Source organism: Enoplosus armatus, chromosome 23 (genome assembly GCF_043641665.1).
Source record: "Enoplosus armatus isolate fEnoArm2 chromosome 23, fEnoArm2.hap1, whole genome shotgun sequence".
Classification (NCBI taxonomy): Eukaryota; Metazoa; Chordata; class Actinopteri; order Centrarchiformes; family Enoplosidae; genus Enoplosus; species Enoplosus armatus.
In genome coordinates this window covers 14,238,998-14,261,942 of record NC_092202.1, presented here as the reverse complement: position 1 = coordinate 14,261,942, position 22,945 = coordinate 14,238,998, and the positions used below count along the sequence as shown (strand labels likewise).

Here is a 22,945-nt window from a genome sequence, read left to right as displayed (position 1 = left end):
AAGTGAAAAGCGGCCTCCTAATGTCTTGAATACCCACCAGCCGTGCGGCCACTTGCCTTCAAGGTCCACACAACACCTGTAAGTCTCATTAACGGTCACATTTGAAATGTCAACACACACAATATGTCCTGGTCCCTGGTTTGTAGAGTTCAAGTATGTGCTTAACTTGTGCGTTTCACTTTGATTGTACCTTATATGATTACACGTGACAAACAAACTTGACGGATTGACTCAAACAAGGTTCTTCCGAGCGACAAACCCAAGCAGGCTGATCCACCCTGGTACTCTCCTCCGGTAACCCGGTGCACTAGGTTTAACCTGGCCCAGTCAGGCCGGGTTAATGCTGCAAGGATCAGTCAAACAAGATTAACCAAATGCATGGGCAATAAGCCGACAAAGTGCCCGGTGCACTTGAGAACATATCTCTGGGTCTGCAGCAAAGACGGGCAGTGGCAATTAGGCATGAAGTGTTTAGAGAGAGAGACGACACATTCATTTCTAGGAATGCCTGAGTATTAACCGGGTGCCGATGAGGTTTTACAATTTACAGAGTAACAAGAGGACGTGGCACGCAAACAGCTGTGATACACCAGTCCCAGCCACAACTCTTATTTTGGCCTACACGGCGTGTCACTGCGACGGGCTAAATGGGTCGCTGTTGGCAGTCCGCAGCGAATGCGAGCCTGGCTGATGGATGAGGAGATGAAAATGAGGTTGGCATCTAATCCATTTTCCACAACAACACAATTGTGAGCTGTTTTCTTTACACTGAGCACTGGCCCCTGCAATAAGACGCCACTTCATGACAAAGACGTTTGAATTTCCTCACTCATTAGATTAATGCTTTATTGCTATTTATATATAAATAATATGTATTATTCATTAATATTTTTTGTATATATTTTACTTTTTTTTTTTTTATCATTTTCCTGTTAGATTCTCAATGTTTAGAGGACCTATATTTAATGTTGGACTCAGATTTATTCTTTTTAAAATGCCACAAACCCACTGTGTTCTATCTGAATTAAGCTTTTTGGATTTCAAAGTGCTCTTAAAAGGCCCTAGTTTTGCTTTTATGTTGAAGGGGCGCGGACAGAACGTCCGGTGTCTTTCGTGCGAGCGCCGCCGTGACGCGCGCGCGGACCGACCCCGGTTCCCTGCGTGGAACGGTTACCGTTTAAAAGTTGAAAACGTTTACGCGGACTCACCTCCCGTTTCAAATGCCGTCGACCGTGAGCCGCACGACGTCGTCAAAACAAACGAAGAGGAAAAGCAGGGGCAGCGGAGAGACTCCCGGAGCAGACGGCGGTTCAAGTGTCGAAACTCTCCCCCCCGGCTTGAGGTGCAACTCCCGGACTCAAAACCAAAACATCACGCCGACGTCCACGCAGGCGGAAAAAAAACACGACTTGTCCCCCGGCCCGTCTCTCAGCCTAGCGCGGGACCGGAGCGATCATCTTAAAACCTCCACGGTGGTTTCATCTATCCCTCCCCCCCCCCCCCCCCCCACCCCACCCCACCCCCTCTCCTCCAGGCTGGCTGCGCCTCCCTCTGTAAGCCTGCTGAGAGACGTTTGCCTCAGTCACATTCAAACAACTGAGAGCCTGTTGAGCTGTAACAGAGATGGGCTGGTGTGATGGAGGTCTGTCACATTATAATGGGAAGAGATACTTATATAAACACATAATATACAGCATTACCGCCGTGTTGGTTTAATGTGTATTATCGTATACATTTAAATATTTGACTCCATTCTCATTTCATGTTGAATTTAACTGACGAAAAAGGGGAAAAACGGCATTTCTTCATTTTAAAATATCCAAACCATATGAAATATATATATATATATATATGTTTACGACAAGCGAGCGTTGTTGAGAGTCACAGCGGGTTTAAGAGCCCATCAGGTAGTTCTAAAAAAGAAAAAAAAAGAAGCTGTCTTTGGGAACTCTCTCTAGGATAATTCACTGTGTCATGCGTTGCCTATGAATAAGATGTATTTCAGGGGCCCATCCACACAGACATAACTGATGAATTAATAAACCTATGCAGTATAATTGTATTTGCATTTAAATGATACAACACGCCTCCATTCACGTCTCCAATAGTAAAAGGTGACATGGAGACACTTCCCAGAGAGAGTACCAGGACTTTACAAGTAGGGGGACGCTCATCCACCCGCACAGTCCGTCTGAGTTATTGGACTCTTCAGGTTTTTGGAGGTTGTTCAGTTTGTCTAAAAACAAACTGCGAATGACGATGATGCAAAGCTACTCTAGCGGAGTCCCTGAATAAAAAAAAAAACAAAAAAACGTAGAGCTGGAAATGAGCAACATGTGGGACCTTTAAAGCTTTTGTTGATAAGAAAGATGTGTCAGCGCTACGTCATTCATTTCACTGCTCTGATTGGTTGTAGCTCTATCCAATTGCGTCCAGAGCCAGCGTGGAATTATGTTTATGTGAAATGATCAAACAACATACATCCAAGGTCAAAACTGTTTAAAAAAAAAAAAAAATTAAAAAAAAAGAAGTGTGAACACAGCTGACAATAACGAGGGAAAGTTGATCAAGAGGAATGTAATAACAGTGTACCGCACAGCGGGAGTCTGCACCCAGCAGACCTGCTCAGAGCCGGACACCACCAACAAAACCAGCTACCTGTCAATCATAAAGCCAGTGGGGGCCTACTTGGAGGGTCGCGTCAAAGTCAGTGTGTTTGTCCAGCAGATTGCGCGTCCCCCGCGCTTCCCAGCGGCTCTGCGCATGCATTTCCAAATGTGTTCTTTCAAGCTTTGACGACGCCTCATTGAGAGAGCGTCTGAAAGTTGGGACATGGAAGGAAACGTGGTTGCTCTACGACTGACGTTTAGCGACTGTCCTTTTACTCGCTCTTCTTTTTCTTCTTCTTCTTGCGCTCCGGGGAGCTGTTCCAGTAGTAAAGGACCTGCAGGGCGATGACGCCGTTGCACGTTGAGGAGATGACGTAGGTGAGGGCCATCAGTGAGTCTCCGGTTTCCTGTGAGAAGACGATACGGCTCAAACCAATGTACTCGTGTGACATGAACAAATATTATTATTTATACTGGCAAGAAATTAGGGAAAGAGTTTGAGTTCATAGTCTGGTAAATAAATGTCTAGAGCAACGACTTAAAGCTGCAGTATTACTGAATTATAATCTTGGTTGAAATAACTCTTTTTGACCATTGCATGTCGCCAACAATATCTAATTGAAGGGCTCCTTTAAAAAAGTGCGCCCCCTTTGTGTTTAGCCTTTAAAAAAAAACAAAAAAAAAACTGGACCAGGTCTGACTCAAACAACCAATCAGGGTTAGCTAGCACGCAACTGGCCAATCACATCCACTCTGCACAAACGAGGGCTTGAAATGGTCAAAATGAGTTATTTCAACCGAAATCATAATTCAGACAACTGGGGGGGGGGGGGGGGGGGGGGGGCGTGCAGGTTTTAAAAGCCAGTTATAAGAGCCAGATCTGTTCCCTGGTTGTTTGTTGATATTCTTCTTATATTGATTCTCTGCTCTGTGGTACAGTGGGAGGGTTCCTTTATTTATTATATATGTATATGTATACAGTAGCACTGAATCATATTATAGACAGACACACACACACACACACAGTCCTCTTATCCTCTTACCTGTAGTGAGGTGAAGATGCGGGCGAGGGATCCAAGAAACAGCAGGAAGACAGAGACAGCAGACAGCTGGCCAGTGTGCCCATTACGGAAGTTAGCGGCTGCCTGGATCAGCTGAGACAATCACACACACACACACACACACGGTCAGTCTCTAGTATGTTGTGTGCGTTTGCGCATGTGCATTAATAACTTTTGTTAGACCGGTTTTGAACTTCATTAAACTCTAATCTGACGCCAATGACACAGAAACAAAAATAAAGGTCTCAACAGTGATAAACGCAAGAAGACGCTAAATGCAAGCATTTGTATTATTGAGTACGTATTTAAAGACTTGTGTTGCCTCCGCCTACCCTGCCGATGATGACGGCTGGCATGTTGGAGGCCTGCATGGAGGTGACCACCGACATGGGAGTGACCGGAGACAGCAGGAGGACCAGCAGGCCAAAATACACCACCAGGAACAGGAGACCTGGGAGGGAACGTCAGACCAACAACGGATCTCTTTTAGACTCCACCACATCGGTCTCCATTTTTGTTTCCATCTGCTTTGATCACAAGTGATTGCCGATTGCGCACGCTTTCGTACCTCTGCTGCTTCTTCCTCCGTAGTGCTGAATGAGGAAGCCAATGGTGACCGTCTGCAGCATAAGGAACAGAGCCTCGCCCCAGGCACTGGGGTAACATTCAACACACGTTACACAATAGGTTACTCAATATGAAATAAAAAAGGCGAAGAACTTCATCAAAATCAACATACAGCGCGCTTAAGCAGTGCTCCAAGTACATTTTGACTTCCTAGAGTTGATTTGAATATGGCCCAACCTGAACGGGAACTTGTTGGCGATACTGTAGGCCATTGTTCCTGAGATGGCCAGCAGTTCCAGCAGCACAGACTTGAAGCTCAGCCCCTCAGCGCTCTTTGCTCCCATTAGCTTTAAGATCTGAGGCAGCTTCACTGCGAAGCAGGAGGAAGGAGAGTCAAAGCAAACAATGCGTGCATTTAAAAAGTGTACATTTCATACATACATACATACATAGCAGAGCTGTTTTATGTTGAATACGTTTTACATACGAATGCCAATACGACACCTGAGTATATCCTACTTTGAGAAATAGCAACATATTTTTAACACTTCCTGTCTTTGGTTTTTCGTTGACTAAACCTAGACTAAAACAATAATGACTAAAATTGGATTAAAACTAAATCAGGTGTCCAAATGAAGACAGCTATAAAAAGGGAAGCGGAGGTGAGCTTTACCCAGTACTGATCCCAGGATGATGCCGATCCCCAGGCCTTTGCTCAGCACAATCTTCAGACATGGTACTGGAACAAAATAACGTATATATATATATATATATATAAAACTCAGATTGGCTGGTTGTCATAGATCACATCTAAGTACACACACACACACACACACACACACACACACACACACACACACACCATCAGTCATCCTCTCTTTAAACCTAGACTCTGCATTAAACAAATGCAAACAAGGGCTTATTATCAACATGACGTTCCACGTTGAATGACACATATTTCTAAATACATAATTATTCTGATAAAAATGAGCGGCTTACCGTCCAAAAAGTTCATATTGAGAAAGAACTCGTCGTAACATGATTCGGGCATAAAATATGTCAACAAAAGCCCTTTCAGGGGGTCCATGAAAGATGCCCCTTTACCCGAGACGGCTCCTTCCGCCATTGTAGAGTTTAGAAGTGACGTTGCCGTTGAACGTGTAACACATAAAGAGCCCCGCCGGGTCACATGACATTACAAAGGTTCCTTCTCCTCCTCCTCCTCCTTCTTCTTCTTCTTCTTCTTCTTCTTCATCTTCTTCTTCTTCTCAACACTCTTATACACTTTAACGTGGTTACTTTTCGTAACTGCGTCATCATGTCCTGTCCTTCATGTACGCATTTCCTGCGTGGACATAGTGGAAGATGAGATGTTATAAACATAGACCATTTTAACGTATGCAAGGTGTATTTGAGTACCCTGAAAAGGGTTCTATAAATAAAATTTGTAAATAATAATAATAATAATAATAATAATAATAATACAATATAATATATATTATTCTGCCATTCCGCATAATGAGTACGTTGAGCAAATGGCAAATGGACAAGTCAAACTCTTTATTAAATTAGCAGAGCTAACTGCAGGGAATGCTTTGTTACTGTAGGCTGGTTATCACATCTTTGAAGACATAAATGATCATTTGCATAGATGGTCGGACTTAAACACCCCTCACCCCTGAGATGTGATGGATGACTGTTGGAAATATACAAATTTCAACTGTAAAACGGATGAAATGTAGGGATGTGGAAAGAAAGGACGTGTAGAAATGCAAATGAGTAGATGTGTTTTGTTTTTTTCTGTCTGTCATACACACTCCGATACAGTAGGTGGCAGTATGCACCTATTACGATGGTTTGAACTGAAGCAATGTTGTTGTCCAGCTCCCTTTGCTTTCCCCTGGGGACTGTGCCGACATGACGGGGACAGGCAGTGAAGTGATACTCGGCCGGTTTCAGACGGTCCCTCTGTCAGAGTCTCAGCTGGACCTCTCCGGTCAGCCGTACTCCGTGTCCGTCCTCAAAGTCGGATACTGTTTCCCTCAGACCGACGGGACGTTTAGAGCCGACGGGACCATCACCCTCGTAACGGGACCCAGGACTATTCTGGTGGACACCGGTGGCCCGTGGGATCGGGACTTCCTCCTAATGACGCTTAAAAAGAGGGGTCTGGAGCCGGGAGACATCAGCCTGGTCGTGGGGACTCACGGGCATTCAGACCACATAGGAAACCTGAGTCTTTTCCCTACAGCGGCGATGATTGTAGGATATGACATCAGTGAAGGGGACACGTACCGTCCCAACAAGCTGGCGGAGGGACATGCTTACCGTATTGATGAGCATGTGAGTGTCTGTAAATCCATTATTTGCCACATCCTCACAGCAAACGCTGAGGCTTTAAAGGCGGAAGTGCGCCGCCTTCAAAATAAGAGTCCCCCACTTGGTCCCTTTGCCAGCAGGTTGACAGCCTCATCTAATTGTGAAAGATTTATCAATCTCCGAATAAAATGATGAAGTTGAGTTGCCGTAAAGCATCTATTCTGTCTATTTTCAGGCTCCTCATTTACCGCTGTGGACAGTGTAAAGAGACAGTGGAGTGGCAATAGACATACAGTGCATCCGGAAAGTATTCACAGCGCTTCACTTTTTCCACATTTTGTTATGTTGCAGCCTTATACCAAAATGGATTAAATTCATTTTTTTCCTCAAAATCCTACACACAACACCCCATAATGACAACGTGAAAAAAGTTTATTTGAGATTTTTGCAAATTTATTAAAAATAAAAAACCTGAGAAATCACATGTACATAAGTATTCACAGCCTTTGCTCAATACTTTGTTGATGCACCTTTGGCAGCAATTACAGCCTCAAGTCTTTTTGAATATGATGCCACAAGCTTGGCACACCTATCTTTGGGCAGTTTCACCCATTCCTCTTTGCAGCACCTCTCAAGCTCCATCAGGTTGGATGGGAAGCGTCGGTGCACAGCCATTTTCAGATCTCTCCAGAGATGTTCAATCGGATTCAAGTCTGGGCTCTGGCTGGGCCACTCAAGGACATTCACAGAGTTGTCCTGAAGCCACTCCTTTGATATCTTGGCTGTGTGCTTAGGGTCGTTGTCCTGCTGAAAGATAAACCGTCGCCCCAGTCTGAGGTCAAGAGCGCTCTGGAGCAGGTTATCATCCAGGATGTCTCTGTACTTTGCTGCATTCATCTTTCCCTCTATCCTGACTAGTCTCCCAGTTCCTGCCGCTGAAAAACATCCCCACAGCATGATGCTGCCACCACCATGCTTCACTGTAGGGATGGTATTGGCCTGGTGATGAGCGGTGCCTGGTTTCCTCCAAACGTGACGCCTGGCATTCACACCAAAGAGTTCAATCTTTGTCTCATCAGACCAGAGAATTTTGTTTCTCATGGTCTGAGATTCCTTCAGGTGCCTTTTGGCAAACTCCAGGCGGGCTGCTATGTGCCTTTTACTAAGGAGTGGCTTCCGTCTGGCCACTCTACCATACAGGCCTGATTGGTGGATTGCTGCAGAGATGGTTGTCCTTCTGGAAGGTTCTCCTCTCTCCACAGAGGAACTCTGGAGCTCTGACAGAGTGACCATCGGGTTCTTGGTCACCTCCCTGACTAAGGCCCTTCTCCCCCGATTACTCAGTTTAGATGGCCGGCCAGCTCTAGGAAGAGTCCTGGTGGTACCGAACTTCTTCCACTTACGGATGATGGAGGCCACTGTGCTCATTGGGACCTTCAAAGCAGCAGAAATTTTTCTGTAACCTTCCCCAGATTTGTGCCTCGAGACAATCCTGTCTCGGAGGTCTACAGACAATTCCTTTGACTTCATGCTTGGTTTGTGCTCTGACATGCACTGTCAACTGTGGGACCTTATATAGACAGGTGTGTGCCTTTCCAAATCATGTCCAATCAACTGAATTTACCACAGGTGGACTCCAATTAAGCTGCAGAAACATCTCAAGGATGATCAGTGGAAACAGGATGCACCTGAGCTCAATTTTGAGCTTCATGGCAAAGGCTGTGAATACTTATGTACATGTGATGTCTTAGTTTTTTATTTTTAATAAATTTGCAAAAATTTCAAAAAAACTTTTTTCACATTGTCATTATGGGGTGTTGTGTGTAGAATTTTGAGGAAAAAAATTAATTTAATCCATTTTGGAATAAGGGTGTAACATAACAAAATGTGGAAAAAGTGAAGCGCCGTGAATACTTTCCGGATGCACTGTACATACCATCAAAAAAAAACTATACTTACAAAAACTGACCAGCAGGGGTCGTAGAAGTGCAATAATTATTTTACATTTTTCCAACAATTATCATCCACCTTTGGGGGGCCCCATCCAGCTTTAACTGGTGTTCCAGTGGTTGTATTTCTGCTTTCTAGGTCTGCAGTTTCCAGTTCCAGTTGTACAACAAGAATGATTTGGGGACTTGGATTATCTGAAAACAGCTGACAAAATGAGCACTACATAGAGGAGTCAGACTGTGTTTTTCCCTCAGGCTCCGGCAGCCGATAAAAATTCTTCTCTCTTCCCACAGGTGTCTGTGATTCCCAGCCCGGGCCACTCAGGACAAGACGTCAGCGTCCAGGTGAGGGGGACCTCGGCCGGCACGGTGCTCGTTGCAGGGGACTTATTCGAGCGCTGCTCGGATGAGGACAGCTGGCGGGATCTGAGCGTGAACGCCGCAGTCCAGGAGGTCAGTCGCCAGGAGGCGCTACGCACCGCTGACGTCATCATACCGGGACATGGACTCCCATTCAGAGTCCTCAGGAACTGAAGAGCCCTGGAGACGCTGATACCGGACGTGGCCCCCTCATGTGACAGACAAAAACAAGTTATACATTGTACTGAACCTACCTGTATTCAGGTCTATAACAAGGTGCGAAGCTCTTTGACTGTAGGTCAACACAATGCGCCATCATGAAAGTCTACAGGTTGTGTCTGCGTGTGTTTTGACAACGTGAGTGTATTCGCACTTTGCCACCAAAAATTCAAGAATGGATTGTCTCCCGCTCTCATTCTTTTTATTCTTTAGAAAGAATAGTAAATCAGGGGGGGTCATGCTATAAAAGTGGTCTAATAAACTCTGAACGGTGTTAGCTGAGGTCAGCTAACTGCATTAGCTCCATAACATCTCACAAATCCCCTTCAGCAGTAAAACCATGTAAAGACAGTTTGTCCATCAGACACTGCCCACAGAGTAACTGCACCTTTGAACTGCTGCTGTTTTTAGTGGTTTGAGTCATCCAGGACAGGAGTGTTGTCTCTCACGCTACACTTTCCATGGGCGTCGACACACACACACACACACACACACACACCTTAATGAGTCGATCGATCACGACCCAAAAAAAAAAAAACGATGGGGAAAAACCAGCAGGATTAGACCCAAACATCCAATCAGCAAAGGTCCTGTGAAAAGACGGCTGTCTTGCAGAGAGCTTGGCCCTCAGCCCTTCTGAGAGGTGGTTTGGAAACTGCTACTCGTCCTCTGAGACCACCACAGGACAGCCGTCTTTTGACTTATTGGAGTCTGGCGTTCTGTATTTAGCACATTCCGCACCGTCTGGCCAAGACTTGAAGCTGAGAAAGCCCCTCTTTGCTCAGAATAACAATCTGACTTCTGACACTTTGGCTGAGTTCGGGTTGCCGTGTTTCCCACCATCACAATGCTACTTAGCAAGCGACGATCTGCTGGGAACTTGAGGCACAGCCGTGGTTGTAACAGGTGAACACTGGCTGCAGTTCCTTTAGTTACTTGAACGAGCCTCCGACGAGCAGATCGAATCCACCTTAGTGTCACCTGAACGCACGCTTCGATGGGAGGGACACAACTCAAAGAAATCTGACCTTTTCATATAAAGGAGTTACGTTGGCCAGTGCCACAAATGTGCTTGAGTGTGATTGCTGACCAAAAAATAGTGCAGAATCCAAACATTTCTTCCTGGTTTTACATGTCATTTGTCAGTCCTTGTGTTTTTAAACGTTTCTGAATCCTCGAGCTTTCTGGTTATTTCCAGGTTCCAGGTTGCCCCTCCCCCCCTCCTTCTGTGCCAATGGTAATAAGGTGCTGCTGTATCACCTTGATATGATGCTGTCGTCATACAGTGGGGTGTGTCTCGTGTGTGTGTCAGAGTGGTAGTACCAGGCTCTAACGACCAGAGGAATGTTATGGACCTCATAAACTTGTCGCACTGTTATGTAATCCATCGCCGGCTGTCGTTCGGGGGGGAAACACTGAGTCTGGTCGAACGTCTATAAAAGGAACTTTGATTGGGACAGAAATAGATCATATCACAGGAAGGAAGCGGGTGTTCCCGTGTGTTTTAAATATTACCTTTGCAGGACGGAGGTTCAAGATGCAGGATGGTTCCAAGGAAAAGCTGGGTGTATATATATATATATATATATATATAGAGAGAGAGAGAGAATATTTGTAATAGATGCGTGATTAGTTTTATGCTACAGTGAAGATTGCACCTTCAATAAGTTAATAAACGACACTGAGGTTGTTGCATGTTAAAGTCTAAACTCCAGAGTCTGTTGATTATTAATTCATTTAATCTTTCATTGTGTGTAGAAGGTCGTTCACGACCTTGGAAATAGCAGTGTGACAAAAGTGATCTTGACTCAAGGCCCCGTTTTACGGAGCTTTCAGCTGCACGTGACGAAAAAAAAAAAAACACGTAACTGCGGGTTTTCGTTTGCAGGTTGGGCGCATGTGAGAGACGACGGCCTCTGGAGGCCAGATGCGGGTGCCCCCCCCTTGATCCGTCCGCGGCGTGTGACCTCTGACCTCTTCCGAGTCAGCGCTGCGAGCACAGCTTTGGCTGGGTAGGAGATGGGAATGTGGTTTAGTGCTCAGGATCACTGTGGACTCACGTCTATTGCCTGGATGTATATTGTAAACCCAAAGATAAAGGCAGGACTTCTAAACTGTACGCCTACGCTCTCCTCTCCTTATCCGTCTTGTCTGTGCTCATCATTATTAATCGTACTGCTCAGGGAATTTTGGTTCAACCTCACCTCTACAAAGATAAGACCGGGCAGCAGTGGAAACCATGACTCGGTGTGACCTGCTGATGCTGAGGGCTTGTTGGACTGGAGTTAGATTGATCCTTCAAACTTTATGGCTGTATTCATGTATATTACACACACACACACACACACACACACCGTATCCCTGATAGATGTTAGTTAGAGTCCATTTCCACACTCTCTACACATTTGAATAGTGCCATAATTCCCTGATAACATAATCAAATCATAAACACACACACACACACACACACACACACACACACACACACACACAGAGGTGTGTCTACAAACAGCAACTTTATCAGTGTTCTGTGGCTGTGCTCCGATAAAGGATGCTTCATGTTGAGGTTAAAGGCAAATAATTAATCTCCTGTAGGCCGCAGTAGAAGGAACATGGAGTCACGGAGGCCGAGGGTGCAGCTCCGACAGAGGGGGGGGTCTGCGGTGACGGCATATATACGGAGTGGCCATTAACGTAGTACAATAAAGTGACTATGTTGCTATCATTGCAGCGGGCACCCCTCACCCCCCTCCCTCTACTGTTAGGGTTAGGGTTACCACATCCACACACATCCACACACAAAGAGGAGGCCAGAGTATGGATTATTGATCATTAGCATCTCAAAGTGAATGATAGTGATGACTAATTAATGTTAAAACAAGTAACACGGTTTTTAAAAAATCCGACATATTCATAATCGCCCTGTTTTTCATCGGATCTTTGCAAAAAAAGTCATTTCGGCTTCACTTTATTTACCCACATTTGACCACCGGACGTGTTTTCTAGGTTTGCACTTACTGTACAGATGTCAGCTGTACCCTGCAGGTGCCAGAGCGGGAGCCTCGGGACTATTTTCTACGGAGAAACGTGCAGATCGCAGCACAAACGTGGGAAAACGGTGTTTAAAGAATCTTAAAAAAAAAATGTACTTTTCTATGTATATAGAGTATGGCCGATATTTCACTTTAAATGGGGCACATTTCTCTTCCGTTTTTTTAAAAAGAGACAACCAGAGGTCAGAGGTCACCAGAGGAATGTTTTTCTTTCTTTTTGGGTCGCGTTGGAGGGAATTCTCCTTGATTGTACGCTGCAAACAAGTGGCTTTTATGGCTTTCATGGAAACACACACACACACCCATGACATAAAGTCCTGGGTCGTAAGTGGGGAGATAATCAGCCTGGATGGGATGTCCTTATCTCCTGTAGCTCCACCTTTGTACCCTCCACCCTCTAAAAGCTCTAATATATATTTCTACCGTTGCCTCTTCTCTGACTTCTGCTGCGTGAAGCGTGACAGCTGACGATCCCACCCCACCCCCCCCGACCCCCTCAAGCGCTGTGAGGAGAGAAGCTTCGACTGGCAGCACCTGTAACCAGAGTCTGAATATCCTGGTTGGAGGAGGAGGAGTACTCGGGACCTTCTGACATCTCTCGTTTTGAACTTTCTGAACAGCGGCTTTCGCCTCCATCCGCGGGCGTCATGTGCACGGGAGCGTGTTCTAAGTTCGTTGCCATCCCCCTCTACGTCCTGGCCGTGGTGTCGGCCGTCTGCAACGTCATGCTCTTCTTCCCCGACTTCGACACCAAGTACGCCGTCTCAGACCAGGGAGGAGAGGAGCAGATCACTCAGGAGGTCAAATACATGGGGGGCCTGATAGGAGGAGGGATCATGGTGAGTACGGCTGATGAGATCACAGCTGGTTGGGATGAAGGTCCCCCGGGCCGGAATGGAATCGGGGACTCTGTATCACCAAGACGCTCCAAACATATATACACGGCATGTAACCGATGCTGGGCAGTCTCACACCAACGGGGGTTTAGATTAAAGGGGCACTGGCTTTGGAGAAGCCTCGTCACTTCTTGTGAAGATAACCCCCCCGCTGTAACATGAAGCGGTGCCTTCAGGGTCGTCTCAGCTTGGATTTGGAGACTACAAATTGAGGGCTGGATTTATGGGAATTGGAGGACCCGGTGTTTTTGGAGCATGACCCTTACTAGGGACTAAAAGTCAGGATATCTCAGCCCCTGCAGCACTGATTTTTGCCTCTGGCTAGCGGCCCGACTTTATGGGAAATGCAATGCTAAATTGCTGGAACACCTTTTTCAAAAACCAGTCCAGTCCACTCCAGTCCGGTCCGGTGCCATCACTAGCTCATATGAATCTTTGCAAGTAGCTGAGGACTGTGTCCGCGTGGTTTTGTCTAACTGAGCAAAGTAGGTGTTTGTCATGATTAAACCAATAGGACGGCAGGTAACAAGAACGATGTTAGCTTTACCCCGTTTCTGTTTCCCTCCCTACATTAAAAAGAAAAATCTCTCTCTCTCTCTGTGTGTGTGTGTGTGTCTGCTTTCAGGTCCTCATTCCCGCCATCCACATTCACCTGACCAGCGCGAACAACTGCTGCGCCAACCGCTGCGGGGTACGTGCAAATGTTTGGCCGCCCGTTTTGACGGCCCTAGTGGTTGATACATAAGTTTCACAGTGCCTGCGTTGACTTTCTCACTGCAGTGAAATACATGGAAGCCGGTGGCTCCTGCATGTTTTAAGTTAAAGTGTCGAAGACTTACAGCACTGACTCCGCTGTGTGTGTGTGTGTGTGTGTGTGTGTGTGTGTGTGTGCTCCAGATGTTTCTGTCCATTGGTTTTGCAGCAGCTGGTGTGGTGGGGGCCGTGTACAGTCTGAGCGTTGCCGCCCTGGGCCTCGCTAGGGGGCCAACGTGCCTCTGGAGCAACGCAAACAGCCCCATTCCACAATGGGGGACGCCCTTCGCCAACAGGTACAGGCCGTCTTCATGGACAGACGTCAGACATTTAGTATCTATATTTGTAGACAACTGTTTTTGGTTTTTTTTTGGTTTTTTTGCCTGCACTGCTCATTTTCATCCTTTCCAGTAACGCGAGCTACCTGGCTGACAAGGAAATGTGGAAGTGGTGTAAAGTTCCGGAGAACGTGGTCGAATTCAATGTGGGACTGTTCTCCACTCTGATGGTGGCAGCGTGCCTGGAGCTCGTCCTCTGTCTCATCCAGATGGTTAATGGGCTGTTCGGATGCATCTGCGGGAGCTGCTCCGACAAGAAGGTGAGGCCAGAGCAATACACTGAAAGGGGCCAGGCTCCGGGAGGCCGGGAGACGGCTGCGGGTGCGACTTTACATAATGGCGCCGACATAAACCACCCATGTGGGGCCTGACCGCGATCACAGGTATTCTCAGTGCGCGTAGATTAACCCCCGCCTCTCTGTCTTCCCTCAACAGTAAGCTGAACTACATGACATCACCGTGAAGACAGAACGGAGACCACCATCAGCTCTGTCATCCGTCATTGCTCATATCATCACCGTTATCATAATCTGCTGAGCCTCGAGGGTGAGGGGGCAACTGGGGTCCTAATTAATGCAGATTATCCACTGCTCAGCTCTGGTTTTCCTTTTGTGCCCCAAATCATCACCATCCTCATCATCATCATGCATTCTTCAATAGGAAAGACTGGGATTGCTATGGATGATGATTATTATGGATGGATATTACTTTCTTAACTATTTCACTGTCCTCAGATTACACCGATCTTAGGCCGTAGAGACTGACGTATGCTGCGTATCTTGTGTCTGTAAATTTTTTGTCGAAAAATATTTTGTAATAAAGCTTCAGCTCTGGTGCTGCAGAGCAAAAGATGCCAAAGATGTGCTAACAGCGGGTTTTAGGAAGAAGCTAATCCTGGATTAATGGAATCTAGTTGTCTTCTTGGGGTCCAGGCCATTGTCGTCATCATGCAGTCTATTTTTGAGGTTTAATGATTATAACGGATTCTTTAACAGCCTATTAAATGACCATTGAACAAACTATGTTGCATTGTTACAGATTGAACTGCTCAGCATTAGATTAAGTGGGTGAAATTTGCTCTGCCTCCACCGGCGACAACATTAAAATCATAAAACAAACCTGTGAGATAATATATATGATTTATATTTGATTCTGTCACTGTGTTATTGGGCATATATATATATATACTACATACTACATTTCTCCTTTATAATTTGAGTACTTCCTCCACCACTGGAAACATGAAAGAGAAAAGATTGACCCCGACGTGATTTGAACACGCAACCTTCTGATCTGGAGTCAGACGCGCTACCGTTGCGCCACGAGGTCGGCTGAAACTACACTGAAAACAATTACTTATATAAATGTGAGTACATGTCCGTTATTACCACGAACAGGTGCCTTACCTTTTCTGAATAATGTATATACCCTCTCGGCATTACATCACGGTAACATTGACGACCGCGTCACCTGTCATCACGGTAGACAATGTTGTAAACGTATTATCCGCTAGAGGGCGCTCTCTAACAAGCTATAATGTAAATATCAAACCACGGGCTGTAAGTCAGTCACATCGGTGTCATCGACGTTAAAAACGTATACAGTGAATCACACACACACACACGTGTAAGTCCACGTCCTTAATCAGTCAAACTAGCTGACTAACTTTTACTCAATGGGAGACGCCAGAGCGTGCACCACCTCCGCACCACCCTGTGTCACCTGCACATGAGATTGCTGCTCGCTGACTTCAGTTCAGCGTTTATCCTTGACTTCCTGACGGGGGTCAGGGTGGGCAGACACACCCCTCTTCCACCCCTCATCCCTAACACCCCGGGGCAGCGTTTTATAACCCCCTGGCTTGTACCCCCTGTGTACACACACACACACACACACACAACAGCATCATCAAGTTTGCTGACGACACAGCCGTGGTGGGCCTGATCACAGATGACAGTGACCAGGCCCACCTGAAGGAGGTAGGGGACCCGACCCGCCGGTGTCAGGACAGCAACCTCCTCCCTGAACGTCAGCAAGGCCAAGGAGCTAAGAAGCAAGACTGCAAGCAAGAAGACGTACGACTGGCCCCAATAAACATGGCTGATCGTGCAGCGGCCTTACTTGCAATACATTAAAAACTAGTAAAACTATTTGGTAGACAACGTGGACGCAGGGGGGGTTGCGTTACTTTCTGTTTAACAACCCCTCTCTTCGTTCAGAGTTCAGCTCAGTTCCCGAAGGAGGGACTGAGGAGGTGGCGGCTGCCTGAGGCCGACAGCGTCACCCCGCGTAACAAGAAAAGGAAGGTTGAAACCGCTTTCGGTGAGAGAGACGAGACGAAGGACAACGTGGACAGAAACCGCCCTGCAACAAGCTGCTGCTTGCATCCAGCAACGACACCAGCACGGCCTTTAGTGGGACTGCAGCAAATCTTCTCCGCGGTGTCTGTTTCTGAAAGACGTCCCCCCCCCGTTGTTCAAACTAAAATACAAAACATCCCAAATAAAGTCTCAACCTGCGTGGTGGATGAGCGGATCCGCTCTTGTCCTGAAACGACGCAACTTTTTTTTAAAAAGTACTCAAACTAAGAGTTCCTGTTGTTTGGCTGTTGAGGGACTTAATCGCACCTGCAATCTTGTTCTGTGTGTGGGCTGCTCATATCAGAGGCATCAATGAGTCAAAGGGGTGGGGGTGGGGTGGGGTTGGGGGGGGGGGCTCCTTTCATCTGCTCACGAGGCTACGTCACTGTGTGCGCTGTTCACACGAATTGGGATACCTTGCATTGAAGCTAGCAGCACAGAGGTGGATACAACTGACCTCACGCTACTAGCCTGACCGCTAGCAACTCCAATTTGGGACCACACTTCCCGTAAACCCCCGTTGCCGCGAAGCCCTCAATGGTCAGGAGCCATCGCATCTTAAAGGGGCACTGCGCTCCCGAGAATGCAGGGTTTGCTGTGGGCCCTGGAGTCTCCCCCACCCTCTGCACACGCACACAGTGCATCCAACCTCCTCGCCTCATTGGAGTTGCCCGTCAGTCAGTCAGCAGACACTTCCCTCTAGTATCTAGTCATCCCAAGGTGTGTTATCTCTCCCGCTGACTACTTGAGCAACTTCTCTAATGGAGGAGGACGTGACTCCTGTTGATAATTATCCTCCCTTATCGCCGACATAGCTCCCCCTTTTTCAGCGGCACCCTGGCGTTGCGTGCCAACAGCTGCACGGCGCGACGCTGTGACTCACAAACGCGGTAGATCTCGTGACATTCGTTACAACTGAAGCGGCGGGCTGCCAAAAAAACACAAAACAAAACAAAAAAAAGCAGCCACACCCACCTATTCACCTGCGTGCCAGCAACAGGAGGAGGAGGAGGAGGAGGAGGAGGAGGGTGTGCACGCTCGCCTAACTAGCCGTCTGCAACATCACCTGTTCCAACAGCCAATTCATGCGGCCTCTAGTTTGGCGCACTGTTGGATTACTGAGACGTTTCAAATTGACTTACAGTTGTTTTTATTATTTCATATTACTTTGATTTTTTTTTTTACTAATGCACCAATGACAATGTGGATGAAGACCGAAGTGGATGCGGCTATCGCTCGGCATTATGGTATCGCACAGAAAGGGGTGGAGGGCCCGTAGCATCAATAAGTCCCTCGTGGCGGGAGTTTATGTGAGGACATGGAAGGATAAAGAGGATAAAATGCAGATTTGGGAGAGTTAGCGGCGATTCGATTGGGTCCTCTGAGCTTAATTTTGACTTTTTTTTGTTTTTTTTACGATTCTGACCTCCTCTGCCTCTGCTGTTCACGTGTATACATGTGTGAATGTGTGTGTGTGTGTGTGTGTGTGTGTGGATGCAGATAAGAGTTTTGTCCGGGCTCCTGGAGGAATGCGGCAGGTGCTATACATTAAAAATCCAGGCAGCGTTTCCATGACTGCTTTTGAAGTAGGAGGTTTCCTGCCGAACTCATTCCTGTCTTTTTTTTTTGTGTTGATGTAATTCCTAATTCCTCCTCTTACTTGTTGGAATGCTCATTGAAGAAAGAGACAACGGCGGCCCGTGAATGAGAGCCTTGACCTGCCAGTGAGCGAGCATAAATTAACTGCGCAGGAGAAGGAGCTGGGATTGGAATCCCGGTCGTGGCCAAAAAAAAAAAATAAATAAATAAATACAAATTGAAGGGAGGTTTGTGACCAAATTGCGTGTCGCGCAAAGTAAAATGCCAATTCGGGAGGTGGAAACCCCTGTTGGTTATACCACCACCTGATTCTCACGCATACGCTCACACTCACAGAGGCTGACCACAGCTCTTTTGTAGGGACTTTTAAGTCACTCTCGGTAGAGCCATGGCAACCACTTGTTGAAGCCTCACTGCTTGTTGCTAAGTGATGGGATGTATTGGACCAGAAAATCCTTTCACTGACACTCCCTCCACCCCCATTTCCACCCACTCCTCTCCCTAACCCCATCCCTACCCACCACACGCCGCAGCCAAAACAGCCCACATACAGTATATAACTTCTGCTAGTTACACGGCAAGAAATGTCCCATTGGTACTTTTTAATTTGACCGATACACCCCCAACGCAGGTTCAAATGTGCTGTTATGACTTTTTTATCATTTAATAAAGCTACCCCCGTGCTTCCGTACTTTCTCAGAATGCTTTACGGCAGCAGTATTATATATGAACGTACCCGTGGGTCTTCCTTTCTTTCGACCAGAGAGAGAGTTTCTGAAGTTAGACTTGTGTTCCATCGATAAATAAACTTTTTTTGAAGAGCCCTGCTTTGTGTCTACGTGGTTCCACGAGTGCTCGGGAGAGTTCCGAAAGGTTCCTAATGAAGTTCCAGGGATCCCTGAGGAGGGCTCAGGAAGTTCCCGAGGGGGGGTTTCCTGTAGACCTGTAGTCTTTTACTGTGGTTAACATCACCAGAAAGCTCTCCATACACAATTGACCATTGCAGCCACAGACAAGTTTCACAATTAAATGCCACATTAACTCAAATGTATCATCACCACCACCTATGAAATGTAATCACACTCAGATGTAGTTTGAGATTGGTTGGTTTTCGCCCCCCCCACCCTCCTGCATCTGTTCTCCTCCTCCTGTTGATCCCGCTGCCCTCATATTTCTCCCTCTGCCCCCCCCCCCCCCCCCCCCTCCCATCCCCTCCCCTCAGTGACCGATTAGCCAGTGCGGGATTCTCTCCCATTTCCATGAGAAAGGCGACGGTCGGTGAAAGGGTTAAGCCTGAGGACGAAGCCCCAAAAAGCAGCCCTAATTTTCTGCACGGCGGGGGAGTGGGGGGAAGCGGGGAGAGGGAACAAAGACGCCCGGGGGAGGAGCGGAGACTCCGGCTTTACTATATGCACCTGCGGCCTGAAAGGCCTCGGACAATGAGCCTCCGACACGGCCAATTACGAACGGGCCATCCACCCGCTTTCTCTGTGGAGGGACATGGGGGAGGATGGAGGGGTGATGGGTGGGGGGGGCGGGTGAAAAGGAGGAGGAGGAGGAGGAGGAGGAGGGGAGCGGGGAAAGTGAATTTTTTTTTTTTTTTTTTTAAAGAGGGTAAAGATAAGAAAGTAAATAATCGAGCTTTAAATCATTCCAGGCACTATACACTGCCGCCCCCACTCACCCTCGCCCATCACATCTTCCCACCCTGGCAAACACACTCATGTTCCCCCGCTAATGTTCACTTTTGTCCGGGGCTTTATTCTGCGCGGCCCGGGGACGCTGTGAAAGTGGGGAGGAGGTTTTTTTGATCGCTGCCATGCCACTCTCTCTTTCCTCTAATGGCTTGGAGGGAATGAGGTCATGTTGGAAGCAACAGCTGAGAAACACCAAAACTCATCTGGAGACTCTCACATGGCCCCGGCTCCTCCAACCCTGTGTGCTGGGAAGGGAAATATCTCATCATAATAAGCCCAAACGTAGAATAACTGGTGGCGATAATGTCAGAAAAGACATATTTATATATGTAATATGATCACAACTGGGATGCAACACAGTGTGTGTGTGTATGCGGAGAAGTATGGAAGTTCTTGAAGGACGATATTAAAAACAAACGGCCGGGCCTGTCGCAGGTTTGGTGTTCGCTGTGGCGGGTTTAAACGATAGAAGTCTGGCTTTTTGACTACATATTTGACTTTCGCGTCACGTGGAAATTGACGCAAACGGAAGGTGGGGAAAACACATTTAAATATCTGAAACTACTGCGGCACGCGTACAAAAACACCGGCGTGGTCCTCTAAAGCAGTGTTAGCACTAGCCAACGACTGCTAAGCTCTTGATTGGGCGATATATATATATATATATATATATATATATAATGCAATATCCAATACGACAGCTCAGCCATAAAGATGCTACCTTTCACCTTTAACTGGGTTTTTATTAGAGTTGTTTCCGATATATTCAGCATGTATGTGAACGGACTGGACCAGACAACTCTCAATATAATGCATACATAACGTCCAGTACCACCAAAAGACAACACGCAGTCGAAGGAACACCCGATTTCACGCCCTCAGCTGATGAAAACCATGCGATACGGTTGAAAGCTCCAGAAAAAGCTAGTGGACGTCGAGCTGGGATTTTTTTTTTTTTTTTTTTTTGGCAAATTAACTGCAGAAGCTTTTGGAAAGGTCGGGATTGAACTGAATGTACTTCTGTTCGTCACGCATTTCCATCATATGCAACACTCTTCAGCTAAAACGCACACAGACAACATGGAACAGCATTCACGACAAAAACAAAAAGTTTGAAAAATTTGTACTTTTTATTAATATTGTTATGAATGCCATAACAAATATTTTTTGAATCCAAAAAAAAAAAAAAAAAAAAAAAGGGAATCAAGACTCTTACTATAAGAGCCTAAAAATGTATACATTATTTACACAAATGCTACATACAGTGACTCATATGGCAGCATTTACACACACGCAATAATTCATTCTAAAAAAATACAGATACAAGTCAGTAGAAAAGTTAAGTTTCCAAATACTTGGGTAGCAATGTAAACATTCATGCAATACTTTAATAGAAATGCTCTCTGAAAAATAAGGCATCAGTTTCCAGTGCATGTTTAGTTAGTAACAGAATGCTTCAAAGTTAAGAACTGTCTGAATAATCTACCACATTCAATTTTCAGCTTTTGTAGGTTGAAAAAAAAAAAAAAAAAAAAAAAGAAAAAGTTCCCTTTAGGTCCACAGTAGCACTAGTAACCAGACAGCAGGCTAAACAGAAAAATAGAAGGATTACAGTACAGTCAGTTTGAGAGAACCAGGATTAAAAACAATGGGTTTTTTTTTTATTATTGTATAGTGTGATAGAATTATTACAGTTATAGGAAAAGGTTTAGTTTAGAGACAAGATGGAGGGTTTTGGAGATTTAATCTGAAACTGATACATTCTCTTTACTGGTGGTAAAAAAAAAAAAAAAAAAAAAAAAACACAACTGACAGGTCATTAAAATAAAAACACACATGCCTGGAAGGCCTTCTGTCAGTCCAGTTTACTTGGTGGAATACATAACTTGCAAATCTTAAATCTGCCGTTTGGATAAAAACAAACTCGACTGAAATGTGGCATTTCATATCAAGTTTCATTCACTTAAGTGAGAAGAAAAGAACCCCCAAACAATGTAACTCTTGCCTAGAGCAAAGTGACAAAGAATACACAGAGCGACTCAGGATGCTGCCTGAACACATCTGAACATTTACATGAAACAAAAAGGTCAAATCTAAAAACTAAATTATAGTAAATAAAACTCACACAGGCAGCAAAAACAAAAAAAAAAAAAAACCCATACAAGACAGCGTCGCACCACTTCTCAGACTCTGTGAATCCAGTGATCAGGTGCCACCGGGGAACACTAGACCTTTTGAATGCAGAACCGGCCTGGTTCCGCATCCCCAACACCACGTATCATAGACGCCCGTGTATTCTGGTCGTTTCCTGTGGATGCAGTGCCGATTGTCCAACAGGTGCTTCCCCCCCCCTCCCCCGTCATCCAACAGGATTTCATCAGTTAAAAACAAAATATATTTTAAAAAAAATACAAGTACTAAACCAAAGCCAAGGCACAAAGAGTTAAATTTTAAAAAAAGGAACAAGCTCCGTCGTTCAAGTTGTGCATTTTTATCCCAGCTGTTATCTCCCGCTCCGCAGCAACAGATAACCAGCAGCCCGGGCCGCGTCAGCTCGGGTGATTGGTCCATCCCCGGCTGAGAAGATGGCGGTCCGTGGGGGCCAGGTTGCCGGGCCACTTGTTTTCCGTGCTGTGGTTGTAGATGGTCCAACGGTGGAAGACTAAATCCACTAGCTGGACCGGCCCCCTGGCATTGACTGGGTATGGTGCTAAGTGTCAAAGGGGTGCCAGGGTCACATGTGTTTTATGGTGGTGGAGTCTTTTGAACTTGTTATGGATCATTTCTAAAAAATATAAAAGACAAAATAACATTTTCTAATATGTACACAATAAACAGACGTTGCCCCCGCCCCCCCACCCCCGTCTTCACTGCTGTCCTTCGTGGAGAGACTGCTTGAGGGTGGTGGGCAGGGAGGAGTCTCAGCTCTGTACGTGTGTGTGTGTGTGTGTGTGTGTGTGTGTGTGTGTGTGTGGGGCATTTATCTGAACTGGTGTGGCACAAAAGAGGTAGAAAAAAAAAAAAAAAAAGCTTTTCAGTGATATAAAAATGGAGTCGTCACTTGTGTCTTTCTGTATTTGCAGGCACATATGCAACTGGGACACCGTATGATGCGTGCGGGGGGGGGGGGGTCCTTAACATCTTGTGTCTCTAAAAGTCCCCCAC

The 22,945-nt window shown here is 46.1% G+C and overlaps 3 protein-coding genes and 1 non-coding gene across 5 annotated transcripts; 2 read left to right on the top strand and 2 right to left on the bottom strand.

Moving 5' to 3' along the window:
- Positions 1 to 1,706: 1,706 nt before the first annotated feature.
- On the bottom strand, positions 1,707 to 5,363 carry mpdu1b (mannose-P-dolichol utilization defect 1b). Its single transcript, XM_070929859.1, has 7 exons — positions 5,237 to 5,363; positions 4,911 to 4,976; positions 4,475 to 4,607; positions 4,239 to 4,324; positions 4,003 to 4,121; positions 3,653 to 3,763; positions 1,707 to 3,016 (listed from the first exon to the last, which is right to left on the bottom strand). The coding sequence occupies exons 1-7, from the start codon at positions 5,361 to 5,363 to the stop codon at positions 2,882 to 2,884; spliced, it is 777 nt and encodes a 258-aa protein (XP_070785960.1). The 3' UTR covers positions 1,707 to 2,881.
- Positions 5,364 to 6,137: 774 nt separating this feature from the next.
- On the top strand, positions 6,138 to 11,158 carry mblac1 (metallo-beta-lactamase domain containing 1). Of its 2 annotated transcripts, XR_011599397.1 has the most exons (3): positions 6,138 to 6,580; positions 8,800 to 9,141; positions 10,973 to 11,158. XR_011599397.1 is itself a non-coding variant. In XM_070930056.1 (2 exons), the coding sequence occupies exons 1-2, from the start codon at positions 6,155 to 6,157 to the stop codon at positions 9,037 to 9,039; spliced, it is 666 nt and encodes a 221-aa protein (XP_070786157.1). In that variant the 5' UTR covers positions 6,138 to 6,154; the 3' UTR covers positions 9,040 to 9,331. The 2 variants fall into 2 exon arrangements, 1 of the variants encoding a protein (XP_070786157.1); XM_070930056.1 differs by lacking the exon at positions 10,973 to 11,158 and having other exon boundaries at positions 8,800 to 9,331.
- Positions 11,159 to 12,784: 1,626 nt separating this feature from the next.
- tm4sf21b (transmembrane 4 L six family member 21b) lies at positions 12,785 to 22,361 on the top strand. Its single transcript, XM_070930250.1, has 7 exons — positions 12,785 to 12,976; positions 13,659 to 13,724; positions 13,931 to 14,082; positions 14,198 to 14,445; positions 16,075 to 16,199; positions 16,344 to 16,490; positions 22,302 to 22,361. The coding sequence occupies exons 1-7, from the start codon at positions 12,785 to 12,787 to the stop codon at positions 22,359 to 22,361; spliced, it is 990 nt and encodes a 329-aa protein (XP_070786351.1).
- On the bottom strand, positions 15,382 to 15,453 carry trnaw-cca (transfer RNA tryptophan (anticodon CCA)). The gene has a single exon. It is a non-coding gene; the product is annotated as a tRNA-Trp (tRNA).
- Positions 22,362 to 22,945: the final 584 nt, after the last annotated feature.